This window comes from Labrus mixtus, chromosome 14 (genome assembly GCF_963584025.1).
Source record: "Labrus mixtus chromosome 14, fLabMix1.1, whole genome shotgun sequence".
Classification (NCBI taxonomy): Eukaryota; Metazoa; Chordata; class Actinopteri; order Labriformes; family Labridae; genus Labrus; species Labrus mixtus.
In genome coordinates this window covers 8,279,133-8,297,715 of record NC_083625.1, presented here as the reverse complement: position 1 = coordinate 8,297,715, position 18,583 = coordinate 8,279,133, and the positions used below count along the sequence as shown (strand labels likewise).

The following is an 18,583-nucleotide window of genomic DNA, read 5'->3' as shown; positions in this document are numbered from 1 at the left end:
AGGCGATTTAGTGAACACAACGATTTGTCTATTTCCGTCGATTGAAGAACAACAAAGACTTACTGCCGAGTAGCACATGGAGTATGAAGGATAGGAAAAGAGGCATCTGGTGAGTGTGATTCTGCTGCTGTCATTGTTGTCTTCATGCATTCTGCATTGGGGATTGTCTCCATGTCGAGCTTTAATCCAATAAACACTGTGATGTGCTCTCTTTGCAGCATATCATTTAATAATGCCTGCCTTTTTGCTGGGAGCAGAGCCATGCCATCTTTGCTCTTATTAAGAATGATTAATGCGTGTTTTTGGAAATAGTGCGGAGATGAAACCTATTAACTTTACTGAAGCATACAACCACTTACCACAGTCACTTAGTCTAACTTAGGTGCTGCTTTAATCATGGAATTGAGAACTTCTACTAGATAGGAATCTTCTTTGAAAGTGTATGCTATCTATATGAAATATACCACAATCACGTCTGTCTACTATGCTCTACACGAAGGAAAATAACAGTTTCTTATATTCTGCTCATTTCTATGTTAAACAGTCAGATGCAGGATTTCAGAAAACAGGTGTGCACGGCCGCTGCACTTTGAGCCAGCAACAGTGATTTATAATGTGCAGTGGATCAGTGCACCTTGCACGGGTCTCCTGAGCCTGTTGGCTGCCCTTTCACCAGAACCAGCAGTCTTTACTGGGGAGATGGATGTCTCGCTCTGATGCAGACTAAACATATCTCCCTCCTCGCTTTCAATCTTCACCTTCACGTTCAGTATTTTGCAGCTCATTAGAAACCAATCCTGTTAAATTGTGTCCGGTTAAAAGATTGACAATGATGAGAGAAATGTCTCATTTCCTGCGAAAGTGGATTTTCTCCTTTTTAAGAAAAATAATTGAAATGCACGTAAAAACACAATTTTGCTTTTATATCTATAATTTGATGATTTTCAAGGAGGAGGAATTATGCCATCAAATGCCCACGTATTAGCCATAGAGTATAATGGCATATAAGGCAGTAACGGCTCAATAAACCCTCCCATTATACAGGAGTTTAGAAGAGGAATATATGCACTGAAGAAAGAGGGAAAATACAGGAGTTATGAATAATAAAACAAAGCATATCTCTATAGTCATTTTCTCTGTGATGCAGTATATGAATGCTCCCCATATTGTGCAACACCCACGCACTCTGCAGACCTCTCCTGTCACCTTGAGCACACTGATTATACACACAATGAGCATTCAGCACATTAAGTGCTTTTTCCTCAGTGACCCTGTGACCAGTGATAGTATATCTCCTTCCAGCTTAATATGTAGGATGTCAGAACTGCAGTCCAAACTGACAATAACAACCTGATAATAATAAGCAAACACACTCTCACACACACCGAGGCTGCGGTAGCTAATAGCCTCTGCAAATAAAAGCATCAGGAAAAACAAATTATGCTCATCATTATGCTCATTATATTATGCATTGTCTTACCTTCCACTTCTTTCTGGACAGCTGCAGGAGAGCAAAGACAAATAGACAGATTTAATGACTGCAGTATATTGAATATTTAACAGCTACCTGTTCATTATCCACATATGAACATATGCAAATGGGAGCTATTAATGTTTTGCTTAATTAACATTTTATGCCAAACAAGCATTCTTTTGGTCTTGTTAGGATGGTTAAAGCATCAACAGCACAGACAATGTTTATTACAAATACTTTACCTGTGAGATATTATTTTCATGATTGCAGGTATTAAGACATTTAAAAGCATGATTACACGATTACTTTGCAGTAAAGAAGCAGAGTGGGATTTTCCGGCACAACTTCACCGACTACCAAGGTGCAGGATGATGATGAAGGCAACAAGCCGAAACGCGTCGGTCTAATTTGTTCATAAAGTTGATCTTCATACTACAAGTGTTGCTGGAGCTCTTTGACTTCTTCATGACTTTGCAGTTAGGCATTTGAAATGCAGGTTGTCATTATAGACAATACGAATAGTTAAATAACAGCGTACTGATCTGAGATAAGCTGTATCAATGCATGCTAAAAAAAAAGTGGTCTGTTGGCTTGCAAGTTCACGGCTAATGAAGGAACCCCTGCCAGGACCCTTTTTATTCTTTAACCAGGAGGATTATTCGGCATTATGGACTTAAAGATGTGCTAAAAAAATATCCGTTAAGAAAATAAATGTGGAAACTTTTAGAAAAAAGTGAAAAGATAAGTACATACTGAAATATGAGGACAAATAGCAAAACATGTAACATAATTTTCATTTTGTTTCCATCATTTGTGTTTGTTTATTTATTTAATTTAAATATATGTCACAATTTTTCATTTTATGCAAAGAATCTATTTTTTTTTCAGTTGATTTTTTCACATTTTCATTTATTTATTTTACATATCCGTTCTTTTACAACATTTAATTTTCCTTACTCATTTTCCTTCTTGAAATATAAATAAATAATATATATGTATATATTCCTTGATTGGCCCAGCAGTCATTCAACTGGCTTTGGGTGGGGCATTCCTGCTTCATGAAGAGTAGTTAAACTTTTTCGACTTCCCAGAAAAGGAAAATCCATGTAGTAGCCTGTCATGTTTCCATGTCTTTCACACATTAGTTACATTAAGAGGCCAATATCGATGATGACTTGTGACAATAATTGCTGAGAGAGCTGAACTCACACACCCAAGAAGCCTTTAAGTAGAAATGCACTTGTATACTTTGACCTGGACAGCCTCAAAGTAGTCTTTATTGATTCATCTCTGGAGCTAAATGCAGCTTTGGATCATGTGCTACGAAGAGGATATTAATAGTAGATTTTATCTATTCATAAGCTGGTGCTAAGTGTGAGCATGCCAAACATTTTCTTTGAGCAAAGTATACAAAATTAGCCAACCAAAAATAAAGATAACAAAAAATAAAGTTAAGTTCACTATTGTATATCCACAATATTACAAATTGTGTATTTTGGCTAAATGTAGTGGAAATTACAAGTAATCACTGATAGTCCCATTGCTAGACTAATGTTAATATTTTAACATTTACAGTAGCCTGTAGCTTCAGAGCTCATATTAACTGCTGTTCAGAGAAACAGTACAAACAACAACATAACTTCTTCAGTTTTCAAATGGTCACAATAATTTTTATAAAGCAACAAACTTAACAGAAAACATGACAACATTCTGTCCCGACATTATACAGACAAGAAAATTACAAAATTGCCAATGCTACAAAACAACTCTATGACATCAGAAAGAGAAAAGCTACCTTACCTTCATGGCAGTACCTCCCCTTGTAGCTGCTGTTGATACAGTCACACAGGACCTCTCCCTGGCTGACAGAGCACAGGCCTTGGTTGCCGCACGGAGAGTGTATGTCACATATGTACTCCAAATCACTGAGAACAGCTTGACCGTCCAGCAGCAGCGGTAGTGCCTCTCCGAGTTTCAAATTGGCTATAAGTCCCTGGAATGGCGGTTCGTATTTAACCGTGCTGGACGTCAGAGCGGAGAGGCGTACATCAGGTGAGATTCCACCTACGTAGAGGTCGCTGGCCACCACCATCTCTTTCCTCTTTGACTTTACCTCGGCCACTTTCTCCTCGTTGTCAACGACTAGCTTAGTCTCCTTGTAATTACGAATGAGAAGGACTCTGTGCCAGCGCTGGTCATTGATTCGTGTCTCAGTATGCAGGGAGGCTGGCTCAGCACAGTGGATAGTGAAGCGCAAATAGAGCCTTCCGTCAGCAATTAGGAGCTCCAGGAAGTCACAGTTCCCTCCATCATCCAGATACAGCACCAGGGCTTTGCTGATGTTTGTTTTCAGGATGAAACTCAGCTCGCCTGTGGCTTTAGCGTCCCACTGGGCGTAGCGTGTCCACTGACCGGGAACCCCTTCATATTCCAAAGCTAGTCCTGTTAGCACCAACCCGGCTAACAACAGTAACCAGGAAGTGTTGCCTTTACACCTGCCCATTATGACTACCATCTACAACTACTGGTGTGTAGACTCTAATTCATAAGAATCCAACAGAGTTCTAAGGAGGAAAAGTTACCCAGTGTCTACGCTTTTTTTTGTTTTCAGAAATAAGCCAACAACTCCCACATGCAGAGAAATAGTTTTTTTAGCCTTGACTGCCTACCCTGATTCTTTCTGCCATCTCTCCATGGGTGACACGTGACAGAGCGAGCAAACGAGGCACATTGCAGAATACTTTGCATCTACTTTGGATCGGCAGAGAATGAGAACAAACAACACAAGTGATCCACAATGCAGTGCGCTTCCTCGCCTTCGCCATCCAATGTCTTGGCCTCCATCCAGCACTGTTCCTGTCAGTTCCCCATGGGTTAGCTAGGCACGCGGCTTAGGTACAGCCTCCATTCTTCTCAGCCTCCCAGAATCCTGAGACATAAAAGAAGAAGGAGTAATGAGAAGCTGGAAAGAATTCTTGAACAATTGATTGTACAAAAAAAGGCAATAATCTGTAGTCATTAGGAATAATTACAAAATCTTACAAATCATTAAAATGGCATTGAGGGAAACATGGATATCAGAGTGGTGTTTATTGGTTATAAAATATTCATTTAGTCGTTTTTTAATTGAGCTTTTCCATCATCTTGGCTCTTTCCTGCAGATTCCAACAACTCGACAAGATGTTCGAGCCAAGAAGCATCTCAATCCTGGCGCCCCACCTCATGTCTCAGCATTCAGGCAGAAAGAGAAACAACCAGTCCCTCTTTGGTTAGCTGAGACCTGCGCTGATTTCCAAAACTGGTGGGGGGGGGGGGAGCCTGTTTCACAACCCCACTGCGAGCAGATGTTTTGGTACGATCCATGGCCTCGCTAACTTTGAGCCCCTTAAGCCCTCCGTGCTCTTAAGGCTCAAACTAAGACATCATCAACAGCTAAACAACACATGCAGGCCAGAGGCTGGTAGTGATGAAAGAAGTAGGTCTGTTAGAAAACAAAGAAACACATTCAATACTTTGAAATAACCAAAGAACGCGACAACTCTCAGGCCTACAGTGAGGACAGAGACAAAGTAATGCACCAGTTTTTATTTTATTTTTAGAAACATTTACCTGCTCCTGCTCATTATTACATGAGGGGAATTTTCGACTACTTTTGGGAGCCCTGTGAACAAAACAAGACATCTTATCTCACTGCTGAACTTGTCTTGTACATGAGTATGTAATGTCGTCTGACAAATAAATGTCATCCTGCTTCATTGTAACAGCCTAATGCGTCACTCTCTGTGAATCTCTATAGTGAAAGAAAATGTAAACAAAGGAACTCTGGTCTGCCAAATGTAAATGTAACCATATAGAAAAAAATCTGTTTTATTCTTGATTGACTTTTTTTTTTGCCTTTGCAGGTCATAAAGGGATCAGTTCTACTGTCAGTCTGTTTCAATTCTAGTTTGAACTCCTCGCGGTAGGCTTAAAGGAGGTGCCGTTTATTTATCTTTTCATTGCAGTCTTAAAAACAAATCCCCGACAGAGAACAAAGCCAACAATGAAATTATGCTACAGAGAAGAACTGTCTGAGCAGTCACAGTCTGATATAGCCTATTCCTCTGTGCCAAAGAACTTCACTGCTGTCCAAACCCTGTTAAAGACACATTAAAGGAGTTATACTGTTGTGTGATCCAGTTATAAGTGATCAAAACAATATGCAGCAGTAAATTATCACCACTACAACTAATTTGCACAACAGAGCGGAATAACAATAACAATGCCGATCTCAAGGATGCCTGCACAGTTTTACACATTGCCATACAGAGGACATCTTATCAAACTCAAAAGTGTTTGATTGAGAGAGGCGGGGTTTACAACGAATTCTACTCTTAACATCACAAAATGTGCCAATGTCACCCCGTCTCCTAAGAAACTGAAAGGAATACAGATACTGTAGTAGTGTACACATAATTATTGATCCACCCAACAAAATCAATCAGGCCAAAAATAAGTATTAAGTGTTGTTAAAATTTCAAGTTAAGCTCTTTGTGAACAGTTTTCCAAAGCAAGAAATAATCTTTATGTTGTGGCAAACTGAGTTCCTTGTCATTTGTAGAGGTTTCTCCACCAGGAGCAGAGACATTTCATGCAAGTTTGGCCCAGTTTCATCTCTGCCACTGAGAGAAATATAATATGTGTTTGAGTCCGCAGGGAATAGAAGCCTCTATTGGGTCCTCCTCTATTGGTGTAGATGTCGCAAGGAGTGCAACACGACAAATAAATCAAAGTTTCTCCCCCAAAGTCTGGAAAGGCTTCAGGCTGGGAGAAAACCCTTCTGATAGACGGCTTTATCATGGGAATAGCTGTATGGTGGAAGGTCATAAAATCTGACACCCTCCTCACACGATGAATTGCAATTTTCCAGGGTCAGGTATGCTGTGTGAGACGCTTTTCAGAGCCTGCTGCAGCTCCGCAAACGTGGTTGACTTCAGCTAGCTTTGACTTACACCAACAACACCTTAGTATTCTTGTGCATGAAAAAGGCAAAGAGGCATGTGGTGCTGTCAGCTTCATGGCCTCACCACATGCGGCATTCTGCAGCAACTCTCATTAACACTCATCAGGAGCGACGTGTGCTGCGCATGTCCTTGTATGACACAAAAGCACCCTAATGTGGGAAGAGATACATCCACATGGGTGGTGACGATATATAATTCACTTAATCTGTTAGGAATGCTAATTATACAACAACAGCAATCTGATTAATGGGCTTTTTTTTTTCATCTTGAGAAGAGCTTAAAGACAAAAATTCACATCAAGTCATATTGGTGCTAATTTAGCCTAAAGAACTGAAAAGCAGAGTTAGCTATTTTTTTTAGCTTCGTATTATGAAATGTGTGCTGCATGTGTTTGAGTGTTTTAGTTGTTGAAACTCTGAGTTGCTGCTATTCTTGGCCAGGTCTCCCTTGAAAAAGGAGATCTCTAATGTCAATGGGACTAACCTGGATAAACAAAGGTAAAATAAAAGCAACTAAGCTAACTTTGGGCCAATTTGGTACTAGCCACATTCTGTATTTTAATAACATATATGACTGGACACAGTTTGTCACCTGCTACATTCATATAGTTAAGGATGCTTTTAAGTTGAACTAAATAAGGTAGGCGTATGTTCAAATTAGCTTCCTGCCCACCAGCCATGGACGTAAATGAGCAGTTAAGCTAACCCTAGCTTAACAGTTATTTTGTGCATGGCCAGGTTGAAAAAGCTAATAACTCAGATGAAAACAAAGGTGTCTAATGAAGTCAAACGACCACACTGTTGTATTCTTCATGTTTCTATATATTTTTGCTTTCATCTGTGAAATCCCCATGTGTGTCCAGTGTTCATCACCCACTCCTGTTTTGTTTGTGGGTTTTTTTGGTGCCAACATCAATTTTACAGACACAAACTATCTCAGGGACTATTAGGCTAATACACACAGGGTAGGGCAGATGAAACATACAGCTGCCTGTTTCCCATTGGGGCTCTCTGTGATGCTACTCTGGCAATGTCGTTTCTCTGCACTTGAAAAAAATATACTTTTCAGCTGACTCAGCACACATCCTCATCTTAAGCACAAGCTGCCTTGTAATGAGATTTTTTGAAGAAATGTTTATTTTCAGGCCCCAATAACATTTCGATTTCTAAAGAAAATATAGATACAGTAACCCTTGTAACAAATATTTTTGATTTATTGTAGTATCTCTATAGAAGGGGAAAGGAAATGCTGGCCTGTCTACTACAAGCTTTTTAATGTTTCTTGACTCTAACAGGATTGTTTAGCTGACTGAATTGATAGAGCAGGCATTGCACGAGTAATGAAAATCCAATACTGAGCTCAAATTGGGGTCCTAGGTGTGTGTCGACCCGAGGTCACCTAATTCCCTGGCCACTGAGGACTTACTATTGATCCCTCAGTAATGACATACATAAATCAAGTTGTAAGTAAGGTAGTCGTTATTGTAACGCGTAACATAGCCTCCTCCATATTTAATAGCTTTTCTCACTGGGTAACATGTTATTTCTTCATTGAAAACAACAGGCTAATTACAAATCATGGTTGAATCTAGTGTGTGTGTTTGTGTGTGTGTGGGGAGGGGGCGCCATAGGTAGGCAATTAATTACATTTCAGTGTGCCTACCCCACTCCTCCCCCATATACACACTTCAGTCTACCCTCCTCCTCTATCTTTGAAAAAGACGGATTCCTATAATCACAAATGCGTGGAGGTCTGTTGGCTTGGTTGTGCGCTTTCTCTCGCAGAATCATGGCTTACATTTCATCTGCCCTATTTTTTTTTTTTACCTAACGTCTTAATCTGCTTTAGTTCTGCTTTTAATACCATTGTGTACAGAAAACATGATTTGGTTACTGTTTCAGGGTCTCAAGAACTGTACTGAAAAATCAGTGAATCATAAAATATGGCCCGGATATAGTGGATCCAAAAAATGTGGAAATTATCAGGCCTTCGGGTGTGAGACCCCATACTCGTAAAATTAAGATTTTGTCATCACGGTCAATGAACATGCAGAGACATGCATGCACATACCTGCACAACAGTTCAGTGCTTCAGTACTGACACATAATACCTGAGGTATGATTACCAATAGTGCTGCGAACAAACAGTTTCTGAGGTGACATTATTTAAGGGTGGGAATCGCAGGGTGACTCATGAAACGATACGGTACCACAATGCACTTTGTGGCCAAAGGCAACAATCAATCAAAATACAGCAATTCTGTGATAGATGATATATTGTAAGACAATACAAATATTTGTTTGACTGTATAGTATGAAATGTCTCTAAAAGGTTAAGTGCAGGATTAAGGATTATTGTATTTATTCACTGCAGTTTGGTGTCAGTTTCAGCCCTCTTCATGCTTAAGGACGGACATTGAAACCTGGTTCCATAAGGACCTGATTTTACATTTTTCAAAACCTGAAAATCAATAATGTGTAAGCTTATCAACAATGCTATCAATGTGCTCTATGATGTGTTTGTTTTCCCAGCAATATAAAATACAAAGAGAAGTTTGGTTTAAAAACTATTGTCTTCTCATCTTTCCACCCAAATTATATAAAAATGATCGATAGTGGTATCAATAAGGAATCGGATCGTCAAGAAGCTTAAGAAAGAATATCGATATTAATATAAATGAATTTTCCCCATCCCCAGTCACACGTCATCTCTTAACTTCTTTTCATTTCTGTTTGACATTATCCCGCTGTCTCCTCTATCCTGCTGTCAACTTCTTCTTTGGGAAACTTCAGTTCAGAAGTGTCAGAAGTGCCACCGTGAGGAGTCGTGAAGCAGAGAGTTAAATTGCCGGGAAAATGTGTTGAGTGCTGTATTTTTTAAATGAAAAGGTGGATATTTGGCACCGGTGATTCAATTATTTTATCACAGGAGCCTGGAAGATGATATATTGACTCATTGATATTCTGCCCAACCCCTACATTTGTCTTTCCATCATTTGTCAAAGCATTGCAGTTTTATGTTACTGTTATTTAAGGTACTAGTGTATGTATGGTCATCTTTTTTTTATATACAAGAACTGTTTTGATTTCATTTTTCTCTAGCCCACTTTGGTACAAAGTCGTCTGCAAATCGCACCTTTCTAAAGTTTGCACCACTCAAAGAGCTTTACACAACATATCAACATCCACCCATTCACACTGACATTCACACGTTGATGGGAGAGGTTTGGACAAAAAGTTCAGACCTGCCCATCAGAATCGAACTGAATCACATCCACACACATTCATCGAGGTTCTGTATCTTGTAAGGACTTTTTGACATAAAGACAACCGCAGAAGCCAGGGATCAAAATATCACCTCCAACAACTCCTGAGCCGCAGCCTGTTAAAAGATAAATATTAGCCGTTTTGTTTCAGAACACTCAACACTGGCCTAGTTACAAAACAACAACATGTCAGATACATTTAGATGAGGGGCATTAATAAAAAAGAAAGAGGCAGAAACTGGCCACATGTGATGTGATTTGTTAATGTAATTCATTTGAATCTTTAAAAAAAATAAAAGACATTGTAGTGGATTGCGAGGCCATGCACACTTCTACTGTAATACTCTACAGGAACAGTGATTTCCTCCAACTGCTTCACAAAAGCAAAGCATAGGCCCTGCAGTCAAATTTAAGTATATAGAAGAATTGGTCGCTGAAAAATTGTGAGTGTAAGCCTCTCTCCACCTAAAACCCTTTCAACTCTCCCACTCCGCTCAATCAATACATATTCTTCTAAATGGAACATCTTCAGGGTCTAGTTCAGCAGCAGCATTACACTGATGGAAACATTCAGCATGAATGAGTCGGCGCAACAAAGGAGTCAACCTGCAACCCTGGGGATGGACGGAGGGGCCGGCAGAGGGGCTGGAGGTCCCACTGCTCCTGATTGTGGCTGTGCAGATATCCCAGACTCCACGCCGCAGGGAGACGGAGTAAACAGTTTGCGCTTGAATCCACGGCTGACACCGAACAACAGGGATCATAGTGTGATACTCGGGGATGTTTGAGTGAACACAGCGGTGATCTGAAAGTACCTCGCCTTGAAATCGAGTGGATAAACAGGTGAAAGAGCAAAACAGGACTGAACGAAATGACACAACTCACTCAGCTGCCTCGACGACGCTTGAAAATGTTTTTTTTTCTTTGAAAAATGTTCTATGGCTGAGAAAGGGAGCTTTACTTTGGAGGGAAAGCTTAGGCAAATAAAGTCAGCTTGTACAGCAATGTGTGTGTACCAGAGTCTGTGGTGTGGATATCAAATACAGCCTGAATACTGAGCTCAAACATTGCACTTAAATATATTCTGTGAAAGAAAGAAAAATACTTCTGATAGGTGAAGTTTCTCCTATACTGACACAAGTGTATTCTTTAAAAGGCGGTCCATAAACTGTTAATGTGGATTAGTTGTTGAGTTGTAGACAAATGTTGCCGTATCCTTTTCAAACACATACTATTTTCTTTGTCTTGAATTTTGCAGTTAACATTGTTGTATTGGTTAACTGTTCATTTTATTATTCCTACTTAGTTGTTAATTTACTACACAAACCTTCATTAACACGTTCAAACCAAATTATCCACCAAACAGATGGGGACGCTGACAGACATTTGCTGTGAACTGTTTTGAAAGATTTTGCAGTTCTACAAACTCTCCAGTGCTTTTTTGTTTGCCAATCGTTTTTGTTTTTTTTCTTCTTTTTTTTGGTCACATGTTGGTTTAAAAGGATTTAAAGTGACAGTGTTTACATATGCTGCTGTGGCAGTAATCGTCTGTCTGTTTGACCTCTGCTAAGTGCCTGGGTGCAGTATGTTCAATCTGACATTATATGAGATCTATAATTGCCTGCTACGGAGGCGTTTTAGCTGATGATGACTGACTTTGTATAGGAGACAGATCACAATATCTCCCTGTGTTGTTGCACTCTTTGCTTTATTTTAATGCTTTTATTACCTGCAAGTACTCTGAAATCATCCGTCTTACCTGCAGGTTTCCCAAAAAGATTTAGGGCTCACATAGTTCAAAAATGCAGCATTTGCACTCCAATGTACCACATCAATATTGTTCTCCTGCTGTTTAGCTTGTTTTTCTTTACCCATCAGTTTTCCTATTAGAAGACCAGCAGAGGTTGAACACCCCGTCATTCTCCAAATGGAGCCTGCAAGACTATGAAAGCAATTCAAACAGGCCTATAGGAGTAAGCATAGGGAAAACTGTGCTCAATATGCACGCCCAATCTAGCAGAGGCCTGGGTCTGTCATGGGTCTGTGCGTTGAGTAAAAGCTGTGCTGCAAGTAACGACTTTTCGCTGCACCGCTGTAATCTTTTACCCCCTCAGCCTTAGTGCTTAGAGTCTGACTGATGCCTGAAGAAAAACATTGAATATACACACAAATCTAAAGCAGCCTCTAGCACATCTGGGTACAGTACATCTATGAGTGCACAAGGTTCCCTATGGCCATGATAATGTAACAGAAAATAAGAAAAATCTCCGACAGGGTGAGACACAACTTTTGATTGGCTCTCAAGCGACTGCAAAGGCTGCTATTGTAGCTCTGGTCTGCTGAGATCAAGACAGTGCCATTTTTATATCTCCCAGGGAGTTTTTTTTTTTTTTTTTTTTTTTTTTCAGCTCCCCTGTCTTGCAAGGTTTTGTTGGATCGTGGTGCAGACTTCCTGTTGCTGTGGACATGCCTGACTACGATTGCTGCTGCTATTAATATCAGTCTTATTTGACGGGCATGTCACAAACACTGTCAACCATCCTGTGATTTCTGTAAATGTCTTCATTGTGGGATGAATAAAAGGTTTAGCTTATATAATTACACAAGTCTTAGTAGGGTCCAGAGCCCCCTTAAGATAAGGACATGTATTTGCTAGGAATCATTTTTTCAAAGGATTGAGGATAATTTGACCGGTGTACACTCATGTTTTACCAGTGAAAGATCTTAATCCATGTTAAAAACCTTTGGTGTAGAAGTCTTTGCCCTGACTCTATGTCTTGTAAAATAGATTGGTTTGCACCTCTATGGGAAGACAAAGTTAAATAATCAGTAATATAGTTGATATTGTTATACCTACTGACTTCAGCTGTTAAAATGATTCACATTTATACTTACAATATCATTGCTTTATACTGTTATTGCTAAAATAATGCATGATTACTGTATTTATTACTTTTTAAGTTATTAGTCTGTATTTTCTGTTGCTCTGTCTTTGTCTCTTTTATCAGTTTCTTACATTCTGAGTCTCGCTCTATCTCACTTCCTCAGCTCACACAGTCGCAGCAGGCTGGACACCAATGGGCCTGGTTCCATCAAGGTTTCTGCAAAAGAGTTTCCTCTTTGGTGTTGCTGTTGCTCATGGTTGATTCATGTTGAGTCACTCTAAATATATATAATATATATATAAATAATAGTATGATCTAGATCTGATCTTATTGTAAATTGTCCTGTGATACCTCTTGTTATGATACTTCTCTATATTAATAAAAACGAGTAATGGATTTGGACTGGATCTGTTTACAAAGGGACATTAACTTTAATAGAAAGTATGCTTCAGAGAATAATGACATATGTAAGGTTTCTTCTGTCTACAAGCTAAAATGATTTCTTTGTTTTTCAAAAAATATTTTCTTTTCTTTTGCTTCAACAATTCATAGCTCATGTGTTCATGAACCACAGATCTGATGCGAGACCAAAAATGTTTTGCTTTGTTTGCTGTCTCATAATGAATCATTTATGCGTCTGTCTAGTTGCATGTTTAAGTAATTACCGAGGCTAACTGGGAGTTGATTTCTTCAAACAACCCAGAGAAAATGATAAATGCCTTTTTTTTTTCCCAGAGAGGACAAAGCACGAGGGCATGAAAGAGTCCTGCTGATAATACAGAAATCAAACATTTCTCTGCCTCTAAATCGGTTGAGAATTTATTTACTTATTCATATTTTATGAGTTCCCAGTGAGACGGTACACGAGGGGTTCATCGGGGTCCCTTTAATTGCATATGTTTTCCTCTTTGTGGACAAAAATAGAGTACAAATAGAGTTAGTCATGAATATTTCAAATAACAGACACAACAGTCATGATGAATGTCGTTCAGTAAATGTGTAATCTCTTGAGTTTTGCAGCTTGTTGTCCTCCAGAGGGACCACAGGTCAGCACACTGAGAGCTACTGATGCATGGCAGACAAAGAGAGTGACCAGGAGATTTTCAACGCTCCATCAAACCCCCGAGTCCACAGCATGTCAGCACTTTGGCTTCCAAAAGGAAAACTGTCACTTTTAGTGGAAATTTGCATAGTTCGGACATTGCAGAAATGTCAATGAAGTACAGCAGGGCGGCTTAAAAATGTACCTTACCACAGTGACAGAGTATTAATTTATCATCATGTTAATATGTACGTGTGTCATTATATTGTTGTATTGTGCTCAGCGCGGATTAATAAAGTACAAATAGACACACAGGCATATATAAATAGATAGAAAAGATTATAGACGTGGCTGCTATAAGCTCATTAATGCTTTTAAAGGCGCAGGAACACGACACAGATTATAACGAGGAAGCGGCAGATTGATGCCGTAAATGTGATCTGAATCATCAACTCTCTCTCTCTCTCTCTCTCTGGCAGGTCACAGTTTGTGTTCCTTAATGGATGAGCCCAATATGTCTCCCCTGGGCACCGCTACCCGTCGTCACCGTCCTCTTCCTCCCACACCGCCATATTCAGTCATCACACCAAGTCACAACCAGCAGGAGTTTGCATATGACTCTATAATAATCTGTCTATTAGTGGAGCCAATGAGGTGAAACATAGCAGCTTGGTGTGCTAAGAAAATGTGATTGATTTGAACAAAGGTATTGATAGTACACAGGAGAACGTAGCCTTACCAACAAATGCGTTAAAGCACTAACAGTTAAGTCCATGGATCAATGAGTTGCTTGATAGTTTAAGTTTTTCAAGAAAGTCGTCCTCTTATATGATATTAAACTGAACAACTTCAGATTTTGGACTATTTGCTATAAAGAAATAGCAATAGAAGAAATAAACGCAGTGACATCACGCTGATGGTTGGACAGCAGTGTTTGGTGAAGTCTGTCTGAAAATGGCTTAGTGGACAAGATATCCTCCTTGTGTACCAGAACCTTCTTTGGAATAAATCAACAAACAGTCTGAGGAAATCTTTCAGGGTCCCAAAAAAGGATTGAAAAATATAATCAGTAAGTGGACTGAGGTTAATACCCAAAGCTAAAAATCTATTGCTCATTCTTGTCTTATGAAAGTCCAAAAACTTGTGAATCTGATTTTTGTCTTATTGTGAATGATTATCTGCTCTTCAAGATCAGTTGTAAAATAGAAGAGGCATCAATAAGACAAACGGGACAGAATTGAGGAAATCAATAAATCAATTCTGACCTCGCTGCCGATCAGTCAACACGTTTGAGTTAATGGGGCCAGAAGGGGTCGTGTGGTAGGGTAGGTAGTATCAGCGTTGTCTCCACCTGGAGCTAGCGTCAATGAAGCCTGGGTCTGTTGATGGTGGCATTGCTGTTTTGGTTGCGTTGGCAACTGCGGGCCATATGGTATGGAGCTCATCAGAAGGGCATAGTGGCATAATTGGGATCAGGGTTTTTTTTCCGTCTATCATTTCTTTAGGTCACAAGTAGCTTGTGTTTATTTTAAAATGAGGGATCTTTTATTTGTCTCAGTTTGTCTCAATAGAATTTCATGAGACCAATTTCAGAAGATTATCTTTATTGGAGATCTTATCTGTGTTCATTTATTGTCTTATTTTCTTCTTAGGTAATACTTTCTCATCCACGCTACAGACTCCAAACATAATTCAGTGTTAGAAGATTATAAGACGCTGAATAGAGTACCACTTACATTTTCAAGGTTTTCTTCAATGTCTTTCTCAGACAGAGCTCAAGGCAACATAGTCAAATTATTTTGTGATCAGCAACAACAAAAGATTCTTAATTTACAATAGTGACAAAAAAACGGTAAAAAAAAACAACAACAACAACAACAACAGATCACACTGTCAGAGAGCTGGAACCATCATTTTGTCATCAATCCAGTTTAGAAAGTAAATCAAACAATGATTCAGCTTTTGAAAAACTAATGATTGTATTCTGTGGGTTTCACAGACTTCCTGTAAATAAAACATTCATCGTGTGAATCGCATGAATGAATCATCTTGGTGTAATTATGGCAAAGTGATGGTAAGATTTATAAGATAAGAATGACATTACTTTAGTGTTTTCTTTTGTTTGGTTCATATTGAGTCTAATCTGAGAACTCACACTTGTCTAATTTTTCTTTAAGCTCAGAAAAAAGAGGCAGGAACAATAATATGAATAAAATACTAAACCAAAGAAGATAAACTCATGACAACTGTGTGATTATGGACTATTTGGATACCTTAAGATATCATGAACAGCACTTTGTTTTTACTTTTTTATTTGTACTATTTCTGAAATTTGATAGCCATTTTTTATTATTTAATTACTAAAGGCCACAAAGGCCAAAAAATAAATACTGAAAATCAAAACAATGGCTGTACTCTTATAGTTTATTTTATTTTGTAATTTAGTTCTTCAATAACATTTTCTTATTATGCTGCTGCATCAAGTGAATTTCCACACCAGGGCTAAAAAAAATATTCATCTCATCTCTTATCTTATTTATGGCATAAAAATAACAGTATAAAGATGTTATTCTTTTATCATGGACATATAAAGTATCTCAATCTTCTGCAGGTTTTGGTCATTTGAAAAAAAAAAAAAAGGCATGCATTCTGCTGCATTGAAACTGGAGTATAAAAATAGGATATGCATGCAAATAAAAGGAGAGGAAGGCAGCATGGGGTTGTCACTCACGAGCTGAGACTGCCGGGGGACCTACAGCACAGCTACAAGGACAGCACCCGCCCTCCACCCTGCAGCACCCAGGACGCAGGCACAGAAGGCTGCTCAGCTGTGTGGGATCCCTGTAACAAGCTGCTACCTCAGTCTGGCCCAGCTGAAGCTTCTTGCACTGTTTGCGAGAAAAAGTGGCCTCACTGAGCTTTTGGTTTAAGACTGGAATAAATTCTGTCCGTGCTCTCCGTGCCAGAGACTCTCAGTGAATACTAAACCAGCCGAGGAGATTTCCTTAACTTAATTACCCTAAGAGTTGACTTGTGAGACATTCAACCTGGACCGTTTAAATTATCTAACACGCATAAAAGGGGTTGAACATTTACCGAAATAAGAGCAGGAGTTATGATTGGAAAATTTGGCTGAATGATTGTCTCAAATCACAATGCTAAAATAATGTTTTTCTGCTATGAATATGGAACAACTTATAGTAGATATATGCTCAATATAAAATTACTGAATGAATGATCTCTTAAGAAATATTTTACTATGATGGTTTGACCCAAATGACAACAGATTTTGTGAACCCCTTACATACATGACTTCATCATCATCATTTTTCCACATCTGCTGGTGATTAAAGAATAATTCTGATCCACACCATGCCATACCAGTTTTACTCATTTGTCTCTTCTGTCTGATACATTATTGAAAGCTGTGTCCCACTTCTTTTCAAGTCCACATCTCAAGGCCGCATACGTCGTAATAGCTCAACCAGACTGCATTATTTCAAACATTTCTTCCAATATAGCCAAAAAAATGTGGCCTTCAAACTGAATTTTGGAGGACACAACACCCACTGCAAGTCTCTGATAACTTTGTGAAACTATTTTCCTTGTGTGATGGGGAAAATCTTGCAGGTTTGTACTGACAGCAGGTCTAAAGAGGGAGAATTTATAAAGCTGCGAAGTATTTCACTGTGCTTGAAAAGCTTGGATTTTCCATTTCTAAATTCAGCTGTTAACAGCACTGTGGTAAAGCAACTAAAAAGCCTTAGCACCTGGGTTTTTAGTGTGATCTGAAACCTGAAAAGCAGTTTGGATAATAAATGTTAGAACTGCACCCTTTCAAACCTGACATGTCTATCAGTCTGTGATGTCAGCTGTTTAAAAAATAATAAGTCATTTTCTTTGAATTCTCTGCTTAATGTCATTCTCACAATCCATACTTTCAAGGTCATTGGATATGATGTCATCTCTGCATAAACTTTTTTTCCAAACTGACCAACAACATTTAAAGTGTTTTTCTCAAAGAGGAAACATCTAAAAATGTATAATTCCTTATTTCCTCAACCTCAATGGCGGCAGATTTAGAGGAAATGAGAGGAGCCTTAGAGGCTGAGATTAGAGACAATGAGGATGCTGCAGCTATGAATTAATCCCAAATTTTAAAGACAAAGCTTGTGTAAAAAATACAAAATAACCATCAAATTGTTTAGATTCTACTCACAAATTAAAAGAATAGATACATTATCTACCTGTATGTAATCTTCTGAGTGTTAATCATGATACCTGCACAGACATGAAAGATATGGATATGATGCAGCCCACTGACTGTAAAGATGGACAATATGTCTTTATCTTCGTTTGTACAAAAGAAAAGTCAAAATACAGGCACTGAAATATTGTATTTGTCTGCACAGAAGACTGAAGGCACACATTTCAAAAACTGCAAAAAATCTCTGAAGTCAGTACTATCCACAGCAGAACAGATTCTTTTGTTTGTTAGAAGTGGACACTTGTACTTAAGGAAATTTCATTGACCCTTCTGTAAGTGTTTGTTATCTCTCACTGTTCCTCCTCTCCACTGCTTATTCAGTGCACACAGTACCATAGGAACAGAAGTTATTAAAATGATGATTAACAAAACTAAGTTTTAAGCAGCCGTTTGAAAGAATCCACAGATTTGGCAGAGCTCACATTATGGGGAAGACTATTTAGAGTTTGGGAGCTGCCACTGCAAATATTATAAAGGCCCTGATCAGAAGATTGGGGAAGGCGGCTGCTAGAACAAGGGCACAGTTATTCCGTTATGTAAGTAGGAGCCAGGCTATGCAGGGCTTTGTATGTAATTAATAAAATGTTGAGATTGATTTTAAGCAGAACTGCCAGCCAATGAAGGGAGGCAAGAATTAGAGTGATATG

General features: G+C 38.9%; 1 protein-coding gene across 5 annotated transcripts in view; it reads right to left on the bottom strand.

Annotated features, from left to right (window-relative positions):
* nrxn2a (neurexin 2a) overlaps positions 1–18,583 on the bottom strand; it is a 126,842-nt gene that overhangs the window by 94,811 nt on the left and 13,448 nt on the right. For all 5 annotated transcript variants that reach the window (XM_061054841.1, XM_061054836.1, XM_061054839.1 and 2 more), the window contains exons 2-3: positions 3,275–4,403; positions 1,481–1,501 (exon numbers count right to left, since the gene is read on the bottom strand). In XM_061054841.1, the coding sequence (XP_060910824.1) occupies positions 1,481–1,501; positions 3,275–3,989 (736 nt within the window). In that variant the 5' untranslated portion in view covers positions 3,990–4,403. The remainder of the gene's footprint in view (positions 1–1,480; positions 1,502–3,274; positions 4,404–18,583) is intronic.